This window comes from Crocodylus siamensis, chromosome 15 (assembly GCF_052110815.1).
Source record: "Crocodylus siamensis isolate JL-2025a chromosome 15, ASM5211081v1, whole genome shotgun sequence".
NCBI classification, from domain to species: Eukaryota; Metazoa; Chordata; order Crocodylia; family Crocodylidae; genus Crocodylus; species Crocodylus siamensis.
In genome coordinates, this window is record NC_143409.1 from 31,383,534 (window position 1) to 31,401,245 (window position 17,712).

General features: G+C 40.9%; 1 protein-coding gene across 4 annotated transcripts in view; it reads left to right on the forward strand.

The window, feature by feature from the left end:
* Window positions 1-16,967, forward strand: part of DAPK2 (death associated protein kinase 2) — a 94,364-nt gene extending 77,397 nt beyond the window's left edge. For 3 of the 4 annotated variants that reach the window (XM_090029265.1, XM_090029262.1, XM_090029264.1), the window contains exons 9-10: window positions 620-665; window positions 1,699-3,163. In XM_090029265.1, coding sequence (XP_089885391.1) covers window positions 620-665; window positions 1,699-2,349 — 697 coding nt within the window. In that variant the 3' untranslated portion in view covers window positions 2,350-3,163. Of the gene's footprint in view, window positions 1-619; window positions 666-1,698; window positions 3,164-10,144; window positions 10,235-10,378; window positions 10,463-11,241 lie in introns of those variants that run through there. The other variant, XM_090029266.1, reaches the window with a different exon arrangement.
* The last annotated feature ends 745 nt before the right edge of the window (window positions 16,968-17,712 follow it).

Sequence of the window (17,712 nt, forward strand, 5' to 3'; positions counted from 1 at the left end):
TTCTGACCAGTATCTTCTAAGAAAGACAGACCACCCTGTTGATATTTGTCCCATTGCCAACTGCAAGGGTAATGCCACATTTTTGCCTGTTATTCCTGGGGGAGATGGATAGTGTACTGTCAGCAGAGCTGCCATGGGACAGAAGGCAGTTAGATTTCTTGATTAGAACTGAAGTATCCTTCCTAATATTGCTGCCTTCAGGAAGCACCAGCTCCAGGGGAGATTTGATAGCAAGAGCTCTAAAGACTTTTAGATGCAATTAATATGATATAAACTGATTCATAAAAAGTCAGACTGAGCTTGTATAGGAAGAATCCACTTTTTTAAGGTATGTTAAATATTAAGAAAGCAACGTTTTACCTCTTCTTCCAGAAGGGTAAGAGAGGTGAAAACTTTAATTTAATAAAGGGAAAGTGAGTAGTGCTGGCAATTTTGACTGGAAAGCTTGGTAAAATAGATGCTAAGACGTATACAAACCACCTGCCCTGAGGGAAAATGTAGCCATGACAGTTGAGAGTGAGTCTTGGCACTGCTTGATGACCACTTTATAGATCTGAGGAACAGTATTAAGAAGGGCTAACATTTAAGGTTTTTCTCATTTAAGTTTGTTTGGTTGTAGGAAGCGACTCACAATTCAGGAAGCACTCTCCCATCCTTGGATAACGGTAAGATCAAATACAGAAAGTGCCTATGTCTTCTTTTTATAATTGATGTACAATAATTCAGGATAAGCTAGTATAGAATTTGTATGGGATTTCATATTTCCACACTGAAGGCCATTGCCTAAATAGCAAAAAAAAATTGCCATGGGTGTGGGCTTTCAAAAATCAGTTTGAACCTCACAGTGATCTTTTAGCCTTTCCATGTCTCAATTTCATGCACCAATAAAAGGAATAATAATGCCTTGAGTCTACATGGCATGTTATGCAGAAGAACCAGGTGTCAAATGTTTCAAGATCCTTGGCTGGAAGGCATACAGTAAAAATCTATTTGGTCCTTTGCAAAACTTGGATTTCTGCAAGCCTTAATTTCAACATCTTTTATTACCATAAATGTTGAAGGAGGCTAAAGTTTTGTTATTAATTGTTGAAATACAAATTGATAAGCATACAGCATTCTGTATTAGAACAAACTTATTATTATTTTCCAATATGCTATTTGCATGAGCACACAACATACATTTTGTGTAGTGTTTTCTACAGTTGAGAATGTACCAAAATCAGTGTGAAAAAATACCACTGCTGTAGTAAGCTAATACTTACCTTGATTTGCATGTTACTTGGGTTGTGTGTGTGTTTTGTCCTAAGCACAGCTTGCATTTCTCTGATTGAAAGTAAATTTGGCTAATCTTGGCATGACAAATGATGGTGTTTAAACTTCCATTTTTATTGTGGTGTACAAAACATGGAATGGTGTGTTTTTCAGGATTATTTATTTTGTCACAAATATTAATGGTTTTAATTGCACAAAATTAGCAATAAAGTAGCCCACAGTCCTCTTATATATTTATCCTTACCATGTGTGAATGAATGTCACACCCCCTTTTTCACTTTTAATCAAATGCATGAAAGGGAATGTCTGGGAGCCTAACATCTTTCAGCACTGTGGAAATGCAGCTTGCATCCTTTGCTGTGTAGAATTTCAAGTAGTTGAAATTCTTGTTAAAAAAAATCGTAATACTGATTCTTCTGTCTGAAGACTCATCAGCTGAAGGGAGAGACAAAAGTCCAAGAAAACAAGAAGGCTGAGAATACACAGCTAAAAACAAAACGTTTGAAAGAATACACCATAAAGTGCCATTCAAGTATGCCACCAAACAACACCTACATCAATTTTGAGCGCTTTGCCCACGTGGTAGAAGACATTTCTCTGATGGAACGTGGTTTTAGTACTCTAGCTGTGTCTCACGATTCTTTGCAGGAGGACATAGATGCATTGGTTTCCATTTATAATGAAAAAGAAGCTTGGTACAAAGAAGAAAATGAAAATGTGAGGCACAAGCTTTCTCAGCTTAAGTATGAATACCGTAAAATCGAATCTCTGAAGAGACATCTGCAGGATGATATCCAGACTATAGGTGCCAGTCTTGCAAGTGTCACTGGGAAATACATTGACCTACGATCTCAATATGAGTCTCTGAGTCGGGAACTTTCTGAAGAACTCAGTTGGATCCAGGATTTAATGAGTAATTTTCAGCAGGAGAATGGAAATGAAGCATCTATGAATGGAAACTTTGGCTCTGTTTTTAACAAAGATATTAATGAATCACTAATGGAGCTGTTAAACAGATCCTGCTGTGAAGAATTCCTTGCAGGATTGAATCTTGATGTTTCAGACTCAAGTCAATAATGGTGACTTGGGTTTCTAATGCAGGAAGGTCTCTGTTTTCCTGTCTGTCTTGTTATACAGCAGTAAAAATATCTGTTACCTCAGCAGAAAAACATTATGTAGGCATCAAAACAAAATATTGTTGTGTTGCACAAACTTCTTCAGTGTTTTTAGTGATGACATTCTTGTGACAAGTTTAGTTTCTGAACTCTTAGAGGAGTTGATATCACATTATTACAAGGCTCATTTGCCCCTGAAGCTTTTTTGTTTTAACATTACCATGAAATGTTAAATATACCAGTCCTGAAGATTAATGGGTAATTTACATGAAATGTTTATTTACAGTTACCACATGTCTTAAAGCCTAACAAAAAAATCATGGTAACATCCTTGTTTGGATAAAGGAAATAGTCATGCAGATCAGATAATTGAGAATACTTATGAAAGTTAATTCAGCCATATAAACTGGAGCAAGTGATGCAGTGATTTATCAGTTTGTACTGTGAAAATCTCCATGAAAATCACTGCTGCTGAAGGAAAGGTACAAGTTATTATTTTGAGGCCAGTTATTCAGGGTAGAGCCAGTCCTTTATCATCCTAAGATACTTATTTTTTACTTCTTTAAAGATCTAGTTCTCTTCATAAAATCAGGTGTGCCAAGTGTCATGTACCAGAGTAATTATTTTCAAAAGAGAGAATTGAGACTTTGTAATAAAATGATTGGGTAACTGTGTGTGTGTGTGTGTGTGTGTGTGTGTGTGTGTGTGTGTATTATGTCATGCAAATATTAGAGTCTAATGAAGGTGATTAGGCAGTGTCTATAGAGACCCTCTTTCATTCCACAAAAAGGAAGATCCAGCAAGTAGGCAAATCATTGGCTCCCTTGTGGGACTTGATACTGCTGGTGGTGTTGGAAGGGTTGTTTTTGAAATGTATTACAAAATAAAGGAAAAAAGGCAGTCTGAAATGGAATCCTGGACTGTATTCCTGTGGTTCAAAGGAGAAGCGAATTGCATAGCCTGTATTTATGTGTAAAATGTAATCACATTTTGGACACAATAAATTGTCCTTTATTCAGGGTGCTATCTTCTGTGACGGTGAAATTTTATCACTTTTAATCAAATGCATGAAGGGAAATGTCTGGGAGCCTAACATCTTTCAGCACTGTGGAAATGCAGCTTGCATCCAGGTAAAGCAACTCTACAGGGCCCAGTTCTCTAGTTGGTTTATGGCCCCTTTGTTCCATTGTGGTATGCAGCAAAGGGTCTGTACTTTAGCTGCAAAAGTTCAGTGAAGAACTTCTGCAGGGGCATCTTTGCTGCAGCTGCTCTCTGTGCATGTCTCTTCTTCCTCCACTTCTGATAGAGGAGAGAGGAAGCATAATGGACTTTCTTTTACCCTGGCATCCTCTACTAGCATAGGATCTTTTTATAAGTGGTGCAAGTTTGAGTTGATTGGAAGCTTGGGTGGCCCAAAGAATCTGAGTGTTAACCTGACACCCCTGAAACACTGTTTTAGTGCAGAAATCGATCTCTGGAGTTTCATGAACTGATAAGAACTGCAAAGCATCTGAGAACACCTTCTGGATGGCTAGGTCTGTGATGTACCTGGTAGAAGTCTCTTGGGGCCAGGACCATAAATGTTTACATTGCCTATTACAGGCAGTTTGATACTAGTTAGGCCTTTGAGCACTGCACCGGTACCAACAGCAACAACATAATCAAGCAAAAACATCCCCTTTCATGGGCAGCCAGGTTCTGAAAAAAGAATTAAATGTTGATGACACACCAGTGCTGCTGCTTTTAAGTAGCCAGTTTGGAAATGGCAGCCATTGCTTTCACTTACAGGGCAAAAGTCCACATCCCTTTTATTTCCATAACCATTTAGTACTCTAAAGAAAGCTGTACACAAAGTGAAGGTCAAAAGAGATGTGATCCTTGAGACATAGTAGAGCTTTCTCTGCTCTTCTCAAGAAAATACCCACTCTTCTGTTCTGGGGACACTAATTATCGAATAGATTCAGTGATGATAGTTCATAATATTATAATGACAGCCCTGTTTTCAACCTTGTAAAGATAATATACTGGCGCTTCATTTGTGGGTAACAATAATTTAAAAAGCACCGTGTTTTCAGAATGACTTCAGGAAAGTGGTAAAAATTCAACTATAAAAAATAATGCAGTAACTATCTATAATACCATCATGGTGTGTGGGATCTGACAGGAGGCATGCTTGCCTCCAAGAGGTTTACATTCTATATTACACAGGAGGTAACACTTTTAAAAGCTTTTAAGTGACCTAGTGATGTTAAGAGATGTTGCTTTTAATGAGGCCTAGGTTATGTCTGCATGGTAGTTACATGCTCTGGAGTGGTATCCCCAAGCATGCTGCCCTGCCCTGGGTGATCTGGAAGTAGCATAGTGGTGCATTAGGTGGGCTACTGACTGTGCTGAGCGACAGTGCTACCTCTAATTAGTCCACCCACCGTGCTGCAAAATGTGATTACACTGCTTCCAGTTTAGGAAGCATTCTGCCTGGAGCAAGGCAATCCTTGAGTCCTCCTCAGCAGTATGGCATGTTTATCATCCATATGTGGCCTCATTGGTTTACAGTCTCTTAGGAAATTTTGCTTATGACTTACTAAAAATGTAATTTTCTAAAAATATTTCACCTATGATTTTGTGGTAACTGGTGCTCTACTCCCATCTGAGAATCGGTCTTGCATGCTATGGAGGAACTGTAACTTGTTTTTTACAAAAAGATGGAGAGACCTCAGATACTGAAAAAGTAACTTTAAAATCTAGTAAGATTCTAAATCTGAAGAAAAGATGCTGAGTGAAGAGAAACTGTCTCCTCATCACTGTCCATTTGGATTATCTCTACATACAGTTGTACCAGAATAGAGCAGATGGGAAGTTGAATCAAGCCACTCCATTCCTTAGTATATGTGAGTGAAGCTAATGTATCTGTGACCTGCTCCTTGAGGCCAGTGCCTTCCCTGAGCTGAAGGAGGTCACTGATGTACTGTCTCTGAGAAAGCATGATGCCTTTGATAATTAATGTCAAGCAGCAGATCACAAGGTCACTGCTTTGTCATTCCACTCTTCCACAGAGAAGTGGTATATATTAGACTTCTCTACCCTGCCAACCTGTTTAAACTGTCTTCCAGTGGTTAGGTGCTCTGGATGGGATTGAATCATCTGCTCAGGAGAGATTGAATCATCTGCTCAGGAGAGAACAGTCTAATAAAGTACAGCAAATTTTCCAGGGTTTTTCACTGATGACTATTATTCAGATGTTCTGAGCATCAAGAACCTCCATTTAAAGGAGAGATGTGGAACTTGCCCCCTTCTACTATTCAGACCATGACTAGCTAAGCTCATATATTCAGGGCAAAGCTTTTCTTTGGCTATTGCACAGGAAACATCTGATAAATCCTTAGGTTACATTCAGGTGTTTCTGGTTCTGGGGCTGTCCCTGGATATAAAACCACTTCAAACTATATCTGATGATGTACAGCTTGTAAGGGCCCTCATTGACTCTGGTGCCTTCCTATGCTCCCCGTCTCTTTCTTAAAAAGAGATTGTAAAATAAATCAACAATTATGCTGTGGTGAAATTGTAGAACTACTAAAAAGTAATTTTGTACCCTGTGATTAGGTATATTATTTAGAAGAGTATTGGTTGCCTCTCAGTATAGAATTTTGTGTAAAATCTAAATTTGTTCACTCAAATATATTATTTTTCAGCAAAACCACTACTATACTTTACCAGTGCAATTTCCATGCTGTTCTGTAACCCTCATTTGTTTGCTCTTTAATTCTGGCCCAATTAAATGTAAGTGTTTCTAGGCCATACACCACTGTATCAGCTGGCAGCTATATAGGTTCCCTGGGCCAAATCCAACCTGATAGAATGGGTGCAACTTGGCCCATTTTGACATGATACTTCGAAAATTAGCAGATGTGTCATCAGGTCTCATTTCAGCCTTCTGGTTGATTTGTTTGTTTGTTCAGGGTTTCTTTTTCTTCCTCACTCCTCACTCTCTGTTTGACTTTGAATGTGCTGTGTGATTTGGGTTACCTTATTTTTAGGGGCAGATTCTGCTGGATTTTTGAGTGTGAGTCGTTAGCATTTCCTGAATATCTGCCTTCTTTAGTGTGGGTATCCAAAATTAGCAGGAACCTTTAGCATTGTCTTAATTTTGTTTGCCTTTACATACTTACTTTAACGTTTTTCGGTGCTGATTGTGTTCTGGTTTCCATGGCATGTATTATGCACCTGCACTGAGCAAAATTATGCTGGCACACATCCAGGAGGGGCCAGCAGGAGACTGCATGCTTAGGGGCAACCAACATGGGTTCATCAGTGGCAGGTCCTGTCAGACCAACCTGGTGGCCTTTTACGATCAGATCACCAGATCGTTAGACGCAGGGGTAGCAGTGGATATAATCTTCCTGGACTTCCGGAAGGCTTTCGACACTGTCTCTCACCCTGTTCTCATTAAGAAACTGGGGGGCTGTGGTGTAGACACCCACACAGTCAAATGGGTCACCAGCTGGCTGGAGGGCCGCACCCAGAGGGTGGTAGTGGATGGGTCCTTCTCAACCTGGAAGGACGTGGGCAGCGGGGTCCCCCAGGGCTCGGTCCTCAGGCCCGCACTGTTCAACATCTTCGTCAGTGATTTGGACAAGGGGGTAAAAGGCACCCTGTTCAAATTTGCTGATGACACTAAGATGTGTGGAGACGTGGGCACATTGGAAGGATGCAACAGGCTACAAGCAGACCTAGACAGGTTACAAGGGTGGGCGGACGAGAATAGGATGGGTTTCAACACAGACAAGTGCAAGGTGATGCACCTCGGGAGGAACAACTGGCACTATACCTACAGGTTAGGGAACTCCCCTCTTGTCAGCACGGAGGCGGAAAGGGATCAGGGGGTCATCATTGACTCCAAGATGAACATGGACCGGGAGTGTGGAGAGGCAGTAAGGAAAGCCAACCACACCTTGGCATGCATCCACAGATGCATCTCGAGCAGGTCCAAGGAGGTGATCCTCCCCCTCTATGCAGCACTGGTCAGGCCGCAACTGGAGTACTGCGTCCAGTTCTGGGCGCCACACTTCAAGAGGGATGTGGACAGCATGGAGAGGGTCCAGAGGAGGGCCACTCGCATGATTAGGGGACAGCAGGGCAGGCCCTATGAGGACAGGCTGCAGGACCTGAACCTGTTCAGCCTCCAAAAGAGAAGGCTGAGGGGGGATCTTGTGGCCTGTTATAAACTAGTCAGGGGGGATCAGCAGGCATTGGGGAAGTCACTGTTTCCCCGAGCACCGCCAGGAGTGACCAGGAATAACGGTCACAAGCTGGCAGAGGGTAGGTTTAGGTTAGATATCAGGAGGCGCTACTTCACAGTCAGGGTGGCTAGGATCTGGAACCAGCTTCCAAGAGAAGTGGTGCTGGCCCCTACCCTGGGGGTGTTTAAGAGGAGGTTAGATGAACATCTTGCTGGGGTCATTTGACCCCAGTACTCTTTCCTGCCATGGCAGGGGGTCGGACTAGGTGATCTGCTCAGGTCCCTTCCAACCCTAGAAACTATGAAACTATAAATTCCTATGCTCTTGCACTTTGTGTTATGTCAACAGCTAAAGGATAAAGCCTGCATGGATCCTTTGTTACATCTTAGCATCTGAAGCGAGTTTTTGCTCGTGAAACTTTGCATCTCTGATTCACTTAGGATGTAGTATGCATATTTGTAACTGAAACACAATGTCACTTCATTCTCTCTCATTTAAAGAGCTCAGGAAGCACTCCTATTTATAGTTTGAGGCTTTTTCAAGGCACAGATATACTGAAAAAGGTGGATGGCATCACAGGCACAATGCAAATAAAAACTTTTGGTTACATGTCTTGTGCCACTATTCTAAATGGTGGTTTGGCAACTTACAGGAATAGCCCTCTATATAGTCCATACTGTATAAATATTCACATCTTGTCAGTTAATTTCCATTCAGAGATGTTTCTGTCATATGACTTTGATCATAGGCCTATTTTAAGGTTGTAGCTTACTCAGATCCTTCCCATTATTTCTGTAGGTAGTCAGTACTTTACTGACTCACTCTATTCCGAAGACCACTGGTTGAACCCCTGTGGGTTAAGAGCCTCTGAACTATGTTAATGCAAAAGTTTCTATGTGGTTTAAAAATAAGTATATAAACTTTCCAAGGGCCCATTTTTCTATGTCACCTGTATTTCACCAACAAGCTCTAACTGCTATAGTTCACTGCTTTCTAATGTACTAGTAATGATACCTGTAGTAGCATTTCCCACCCTCTGGATACTGAGTAGAGTGGGATCTAATATGGCTGACTGGCAGCTAAGTTACTTATGAAGCTTGATGAAAACTTTTTAAGTTGTGTTGCTTTTAAAGGGAATATTATCTATTTAAATTAATATCATTCTTGTAAAAAGAAACCATTTTTCCATAGTAGTGTTGTTTCTTAACCAGAAGTTCCAGTTTCCACTTACTTTTCACCTACTGTGCAATTTACTCTGAACACACTGCATACATAATGAAAGTAGACTTGCCTGTTTCTCCTTTATTTGGGATATAATAGTGCTATAGTTGAGGCCTGATGGGACCTCTTGGGGGCTGAAACAGCAGCTTGCTTTAAAAATCCTAAGTAGATACAAACTACAACCCAGAGACCATTCACTGGACTAGATGGTCCATTGGTCCATTGGTTTGATCTGGGAGAACAATTCCTAGTTCCCCGCAACAAGTTAATTCACTGTAGATTGTGTAGTGTGCCTTATGAACTCAGTTTATGGCATTTGCTGTAAGGTTAGGATGAATGACTTTAAAACAACTGCACATTTTTTTCCAAGGGAGCAGGGATAAGTATAGGCCTCGGATAAATTTTGTCACCATACCTAGGCTATGCTTACAAAATATCTGAGTCAGACTAGGGAATTATGGGCTACAATGTCATCAATGTGCTGTCAACAGCCCTCAGTCTCCTTTTCAGCAGGTCCCAATGGGTCTCAGGGAAAGGGAAAGGATGAAAGCCACCCGGCTAATACTCAGACCTAATAAGAATAAGGTTATATAGGTCAGCTGATGGAAATACTCTGAAGACCTGGCAAAGTCACAAGCTGTTTCATAGACATTAGGGCTGGAAGGGACCTCGTAAGATCATTGGGTCCATCCCCCTGCCCAAGGGGCAGGAAGTCAGCTAGGGTCAAAGGATCCCAGCAAGATAAGCATCCAAATGTTTCTTAAAATTGTCCAGAGTAGGTGCTTGCACCACCTCTGGGAGGCAACTGTTCCAGGCCTTGAGGGCTCAGACAGTAAAGAAGTTTTTCCTTATGTCTAGCCTAAAACGGTCTTACAGGAGTTTGTGACCTTTGGACCTTGTCATCCCCTGGGGTGCTCTGGTGAACAGGCCTTCCCCCAGATCCTGATGCACACTCCTTATGTACTTATAGGCTGCCACCAGGTCACCCCTTGAGCCTGTACCTTTTATTGAAACAGTTCTGCCAGTCTCACTCTGGTTTTTCCTCATTCTGTTCAACTCTCCATGTTTTTGGCATTTTAGGTAGAATCAAGCATAGTATTTTTAATGGACTATATCTGGCCCTGATATGAAGCTTTGAGTTAGTGATAGTTGTCTAACTTCTTTGCTCCTACTTGCATGGTCAGTATTCCCATCCTCAGCTTTAACTTAACTCAGTGTATAAGTGACAAAAACAAAGGCAGGCATACGTATATCTGGTGGGTAAGCTTCACAATAAATATGCTATCTTTTGTCTTCCAGCCTGTGGACAAGTGTCAGGCCATGGTGCGGCGCGAGTCTGTTGTTAACTTAGAGAACTTCAAGAGACAATATGCCAGAAGGCGATGGAAGGTACAGCCATAGAACTTTAATACTGATGGTGCAATGCTTGCTCACCTAAGGGATTTTGGGGCAGGGTGCTTGAAAAACTATATTCAATATATTCATATTTCTGTATTGCAAATGTCACTTAAATCTTTTTGTCCCCCTCCATAGCTTTCTTACAGTATTGTGTCACTGTGCAACCATTTATCTCGCTCCCTGACAAGAAGGGTCCAGCTATTACAGGAAGAAAGTCTGGTAAGTACATTAAAAGAAAAGGAGTCAAAGGGACGAGGAAAGGAAAACATAAGGTCCAATGAGCACCCAAATTGCTATGGCTCTGAGTGGAAGTCAGGCCATTAAATTATCCTCTCCTTATGTACCAGAGCCACTGCTTCAATGGTGCTATGTGGAACAGAACTGTGGTGCAAGGGGTTGCCAGTGGTTCTACAAACTCCAAATCCACTGGCCAGAATTTTTATATGGGGCTGCTGTACAGAAGTTGCAGTAGGTGATGGTTACCATAGTGATGGGCATACTATTCACTGAGTATTAATCTCCCATAATGAAAGAACAAATATTTTGGAGACCATGTGCAGGCAGGTAAAAGAGGGAATAATATCACATGCACCAAGTAGAAAATCATTTCCATTTTTGTTTGTTATTTTATTAAAATCAGTTGAGTAGCAAGGGCAAAAGGAGACTAAAATTTTACTTCAACATAAAAAGTATTATTTCATGGGAAGCTAAATCAGTTCTTATGTGTATGGAATATGAAGCCATTGTAAACTTAAAAGGTTCTTACCTAAAGTAGAAAACTCCTTGTGTTCAACAGCTTTTCTAGGTCTCTAGTATCTGAAGGATAGAAGATAGCAAAATGTACCTGATGTGTAAAGAAGCTTAGTAATGGTTCTCGTAGTTCTTCTGATTATTTTTCCCACAGATGATACATTTTAAAAGAATGGGTATTTATGATCATATATTGGAGCTCTGTGTCTTATTCAGTGATCTGAAACACTATGGCCTCTTTACTTCAGAGAAATTGTGAAAGTGACCATGAGGAGGATCTTTCACAAAGAAGAGGCACTCATCTGAGGAGAAGCAGCATCTCTTAGTGGATCTAGAATTTCACAATAGAGAGACACTGGGGGAAAATCACTTTGGCTTAAAAATGTACTCCAACATGACAGAACCTGCCTCATGATCTCATTCGTGGATGTTGAGTTGCTCACTTTTCAAACTGCATGAGCATCTGGATACTATTAAGTGTCCACTGAGACTTTACACCACTGGGGATTCCAGAGTCCTGGAGAATTGCAGAAAAGAAGCAATATTGGATACTATTATTTATAAAATGTTTCTGATTAGAATTTGCTTGTGAACTGTGATATCATCTGTACTGAGGACACTGTATTTTTACTAACACTCCTTTATGTGCAGCTTGAGTCACATTCTGAATCAGGGATAAGAATGTGTTCATTACAGCAAAAAAATCCACCTTTCTGGCAGTGAAACTGTTTTGAATCTCAAGCCAACTTTAAAAAATAAGCTTGTATTTGTGAATGACATATTTGGTGGCAAATTTCTAACGGGCATTGGTAGCTGTATACGGTTATACCTCCAACACCATTCTCATGTGAGGGGAAAATCTTTTTTTTAATTTTGTTACCAAATGTGCTTGCCTTGATGGTATGGAAAAGGCAGAAAGGAGCCCTTTGTTTTTATGTTCAACTTGTCAATGGTCCTGCTCTGCCAGTTATCCTTGGCTTAGTTGGTCAGCTCCCAGGTTAAACTGTTGTAAACTTTAGGGATCATCTGCAATTTTTTAGAAATTAGTACTTTTATACTGATCCATCTTCATCCAAATTGGCCAGCTGCATTAATTTAAGTAGGACAGTTTTGAAGACAACACAGTTGAATTACTGCAAAAAAATGGGTATAATCCAGCCCTTTGTGTTGGGGTTGATGGTAGCTTAAAATTGTAAATCAGACTCAGAAGCAACAGTAGACTTTACAAGGAGATGCTGGATTTTGCCTCTTATGTACAGCTTTGTATCAGTAATTCTGAGGCTGGTATTTTTCCAAGCATTGTGAATTTGTACTGAAACACAGCGGCAGGTAAATTTTGTCTGGCTTCAGATTTCATCACGAACATCTTGGAAGGAAAAAACGCCCCCAGTTATTTATAGTTTTGTATCCTCTCCAACATGGAGATAAAAACATGCACAGCACATTCAGCAGGAGGAGGTACCTTATATCAAAGGTAGAGGAGTTAGCTCACAAATGGTAAGGAAATGGAGAAGAGGGTATGTGGGAAGCGAGACAAAAGCAAGGAAACAAAGTAATCAATGAAGAGCAATGGCTAAAAGTAACAGGAAGGAAGCATAAACAGATGAACTGGGGAGGTAGGAAAAGACTGGAGAAGAGACAGGAATACAGAGGCCTGCTGATTGTGGAGAAAAAGGATACAAAGAGAAGAGCTATTTTCCTCAAATGTAAGGCTGCATTCTAAAGCTGCTCCTTTAAGCGAGGCACTTTCCCATGTCAGTGCTGCTGTGAACTATGGTAAAGCCTGTAAGGCTTTGTCTTTACTAAGCTACACAGGTATATGCCAATCCCTAGGAAGGCCTCTCAGGCTAATGGCCTGAAATTCTTCTTGATAATATACTGTGGTTTTCCCTCCATTCTTAGACTTGGTAATATCTTCATAGTTCCTTTTCTTCTTTCCCCTCTCACAGTGTTATATCTTTAGTTGTCTTTGACATCTTATCCAAAAACTAATTTTTAGCAGTTGAAGTGCTTGCCTCCCAAAGGTGATGGTAGAATAATAATGAAGTAAATGTTATTGCTTGGAGGCTATTATACATGATAAAGCTAAACCAGCACTTGGGTAGCGGGATCTGCTCTCATGTTCTGCTGATAGAACACTGGAAAAACCTGAGGCAGGAGCTGGAAATGTGGGCACAACTCTTGTTTAGAATATTTAGTGTAAAATGCAAGGTTGACGACCTTGATTGTTTTCAAAATTATCTTCATTCTGCCTTGTTTTAAGGCTATAAGCCTTTGTTGGGAGAGCAGAATATAAATTAAATAAATATATACATACATACGTAACCCAAACAAATTAGTGCATAATCTTACTGAAAAATGAGATCAGCTCCCTTTCATAGCTAGAAAAAGTGCTGCAGCATTGTCTGAACACAAGTCTGGCCTTTCACTGAGAATTGGGTTTGGCTTACTCATCAGGTTTATTTTGTGGAGAGAACACTTCTGTATACACATTTTATCAGGGATTGATGAGTCACCCAAGTACCCAGCAAAGCAAAGTTGTTACCTGTTTTATACTTTTTTTCCTTTTTACAGTTTTTGCCAATCTATATCGTCCAAATGAATGTAAATTAGAAAATGATTAGTTTATTTCAATTGCTATGAATTTAGTTGTGATGGTCCAGGAAAAATGTGAGGCAAGGATTTTTGTGGATGATATCTTATATTGAACCAACTGTACATCCTGCAGATGCTTTCTCAGCCTGACAAAGAGTATTTATACCCAAAATCTTGCTAAGAAGAATTTTTCTAACTGTTTGAGCTGGTCTAATAAAAGATATCAGATTTACCCAAAGCACCTTGTCTACCTCTCAACTAGATATTAGATCCAATAAAAGATATCACCCACAGAAATTCTTGCCTCTATGAATTTGTATTTGCTTCAGTGGGTAGGAAATCTTTTATTTTTCATAGATTTCATAGACATTAGGGCTGGAAGGGACCTCGGGAGATCATCGAGTCCAGCCCCCTGCCCAAAGGGCAGGAAGTCAGCTGGGGTCATAGGATCCCAGCAAGATAAGCATCCAATTTCCTCTTGAAGGTGTTCAATGTAGGTGCTTGAACCACCTCCGCTGGCAGACTGTTCCAGACCTTGGGGGCTCGGACAGTAAAGAAATTCTTCCTTATGTCCAGCCTGAAACAGTCTTGCAGGAGTTTGTGACCGTTCGACCTCGTCATCCCTTGGGGCGCTCTGGTGTTTTGTGTTTACTTTTTGAAAAGGGGCATTTCCTGGACATGAGCCACTCAACCATATGTATTTAAAATGATCCTTTCCTGTTTGTACAGTGGATATGCATTATATTTAATTGTTCCCATATTATAAAATCCTCAGTTATACCATTTTTCTATCAAGATATCCAGAGTGACTGCTAAACACTGTCCCTTTCTTCAATGTGCTCGTGTCACATGGATATTGTCAATTGTATTTTATGTAAGTCAACTGACTATTCAGGACACAAGGAACACCCCAGGGAATTATGTGTAGAAAAATTCAAAATTATCCACTGAGTCCCAGGGGTTGCACATGGCAGCGTGGAGCCCTGGCCTCGCTTGGCATACTGGTGTGCGCCTTCAGACCAGACTGGGCTGGCTCCATGCCAGTGTGGGGTTCACAGTACTGCAGGTGGGAACTGTGTGCAGTCAGGCCAGGCAGGCTCCATGACTCAACATGGGGCTTCCAGCGGGAAACTGCATATGGAGGCATAGAATCACAAGCCATTGAGCTGGGCAGGAAGTGCTGGAAGCCCCGTGTAGAGGCCCAGAGCCAACCTCGGTGGCGTGTGTCTCCTGCCTGCAGTGCTGCAAGCTCCATGTGCTGGCATGGAGCCAGCCTGGTCTGGGTTGAAGGTATGTGCCAGTGGGCCAGCTGAGCCAGCTCCATGCTGCCACGTGCAGCCTCCAGAACTTGGCTAGAACTGTGCCACCGGGGGGCTCTACCTGCCACAGCCATGAGTGCCCCCATGGCCTGCTGTTGCTGCTGCCACTATGCACCATGGTGGGGTGAGAACATGTGATAGGGAGGCTTACACCTACCCACACACACACCCATGTCCACCCACAAGCTCCATACCCACCCCAGCTCCTGCAGGCAGGAGCTCCCCTCCCTATTCGCCAGCTGTCCAGTCACCCATCACCATGCTCGGTGCCTCCTCATGGGACTCCCAGCTGAAGTGCTGGGAGCCCTGTGGAGGTGGAGGCACAGAGCCTGCCCTTGTTAAATTATGCAATTATGCACGGTCATATGTTTTACGCTCAAAATTACACAGGCACATCATTGCATAATTCCCTGGGGTGTAACAAGGGGGCTATAATTTCACTTCAAAACAAATGGTACAATTTAAATATTGACTTGATTTTGAAGAATTCGATTGAGGATTTCTGACACTGTCCCCAAGATGTTTAGTGTGTTTTTTGTAATGGACTCCATTCAATTCATTTTATCAATTGTTTATATTGATATTGCAATGTATAATTGTGTTAATATTATTGTGATCTTCTTTCTTCATATCTTAAATTATAAATTTTCCATTTGCTTATCCAGTGTCCATATATTTCATAAGCTAGGAGAGAACAATTTTTACCTACCTGTTTTTATGTATTTTTAATTGTATTAATTGTGTATACTTAAAATTGGAATAAACAAGTGAGTTAGGAAGTAAGTAAGTAAGTAAACAAGTAAGGAAGAAAAGTCAACATAAAACTATTTTCCTTTTCTTATAAGATATGTTCAGAAAGAAAACAAGATAAATATGTATATTTGAGAAATCTCTGGCTCCTCAATTTGTCTGCCAAGTTCTGACTCAGATTTCTATTTTCCTTTTCCCATGCACTGGCACTTGTATTTGCCTGAATACATCAGCTGTGTCATGAGAAATTGAGCTGTGTCTGGGTCTTGAATTTTTTTAGACAATACAGGAGTTTCTGCTTCAGTTTAAAGTCTGGAAACTGCAGGTGCAGAAATCTCCTGAAAATTATGTAATATTCTGTACTGTAGTATCAAACATTCATACGCACCTATGCGGAGCTGAATGCCCTTAATTTCAATTGCAGTCAGTGTGACTTTTGCAGGATTTGACTGTAACCAACCAGTCAGTTAAGGACTTGAGCACTTGCTCATATGTATAGCTAGAGGCTTACTCAGGAATAAAATGCCTCTACTCTCCTTTTCTTGTTGCTTTCTCTGCAAATGTAGCTGATATCATGTATGGCAGTAAGTGCCAAGGAACCATGAATATTGCAGGCAACAATCACGTCAAACAAAACTGTTGCCTGAACTTTTCCAAATAATGCCCTTGTATATTACCTTGGTTTTAATGCAGACTTTAATCAGCAATTCGTTAGTGGGTTTTATTTCTACCTGTATGTGTAGAAATTTTTCAGTCTACACCAATTTATGTCATTAGGGTGAGATTCACCACTGCAAAAAGGCCATTACAAGGCATAGGCTGAACTGAATTAAGTCCTATCCAGATGACTTGTGTTGCAATGTCCTTGAGTTTGTACATGGAATGAATTTCACTGTCAGTGATTTCAGAATCTTAAAGACGCTTGTCATGTACAACAGTTTTGAGGGCCATCTTCAGACTGAAAACAAGTCCTAATGTAACTCAGTGTAAGAGTTGCCTATTATAGAACTTGCTCTTTGGGGGAGAAGACTTATATTTTTCCATATGCCTGATGCATAGGGTCTGGCAGATAGGAGCCAATAATCTGTATAAAGCCTAAATAAATATTTGTATTATAAAGAAGTTGAGAGAGGATGGATATTGTATTGTAGGCACACCAGTACTGTTTTAATTTGTATTTTTAACCTCTGTACCTCTTTTAAGAGAAATACTCAGGTTTTTATTGAGTGCCTGGAAGCAGCATAAACTCTATCAGAAACCAAGAAATACATTTCTCATCTTTATTTGCTAATAAAATTTTGCAAAGTTTTAATGTACATAATTTCTTTGGGTTGTTGTTTCCCATATGAATATGTACAAGCAAAGAAAGGACAGCGTAGTGAGCAGGGTGGCTGCCTTTGTGACTCTGGAAACCTAGCTTTGATTTCCTGCTCTACCATAGACATCCTCTGTGACCCTGGGCAAGTCTCACAGCCCCAGTCTCAAGTGTAAATGGAGTTAACAGCATTTCCACACCTCTCAGGACAGGATAAATCCAGCACAGTAGTGAGGGCCATAGAAGTACTGAAGAAAGGTAGAATTTAAGAAGCGTTATGCAAGATTGCTGGAAATGTGATCAAATGCTCTTATTTTTCAGTAGGTCAGATGCGTATGTAAGACTGGTTTATGCTGGATGGGGCTGGGGAAATGCTGCTGGAGTTATGGTACTTTTTGTAAGCCTGGAGCAGTTTTTTTTATTCAGCAAAGAAATGGAGCTAGCCCTAAGGGCTGGAGAAGCAGCCGTTACTTGGAGAACTATGGTGTCTATCAGTTAGGGAACCAGTGACAAGCAGCATCAATGCAGAAAGAGGATGAAACATTAGCCTGCCAGACCTGAGACATGGTATGAAAAGCAAGAGAGATTAGGCTGTCGGCAGGCTTGAAGGAGTGGGCTGATCCAGGGTGCCATTCAGGCTGGACTATAATAGACAGAATTGCTGCAGCAGGCAGAAGCCTTCAGAATGCAGCTGTCACAACCCATGTGAGCCACTGCCTACAAGAGTTCATTCAGCGTTT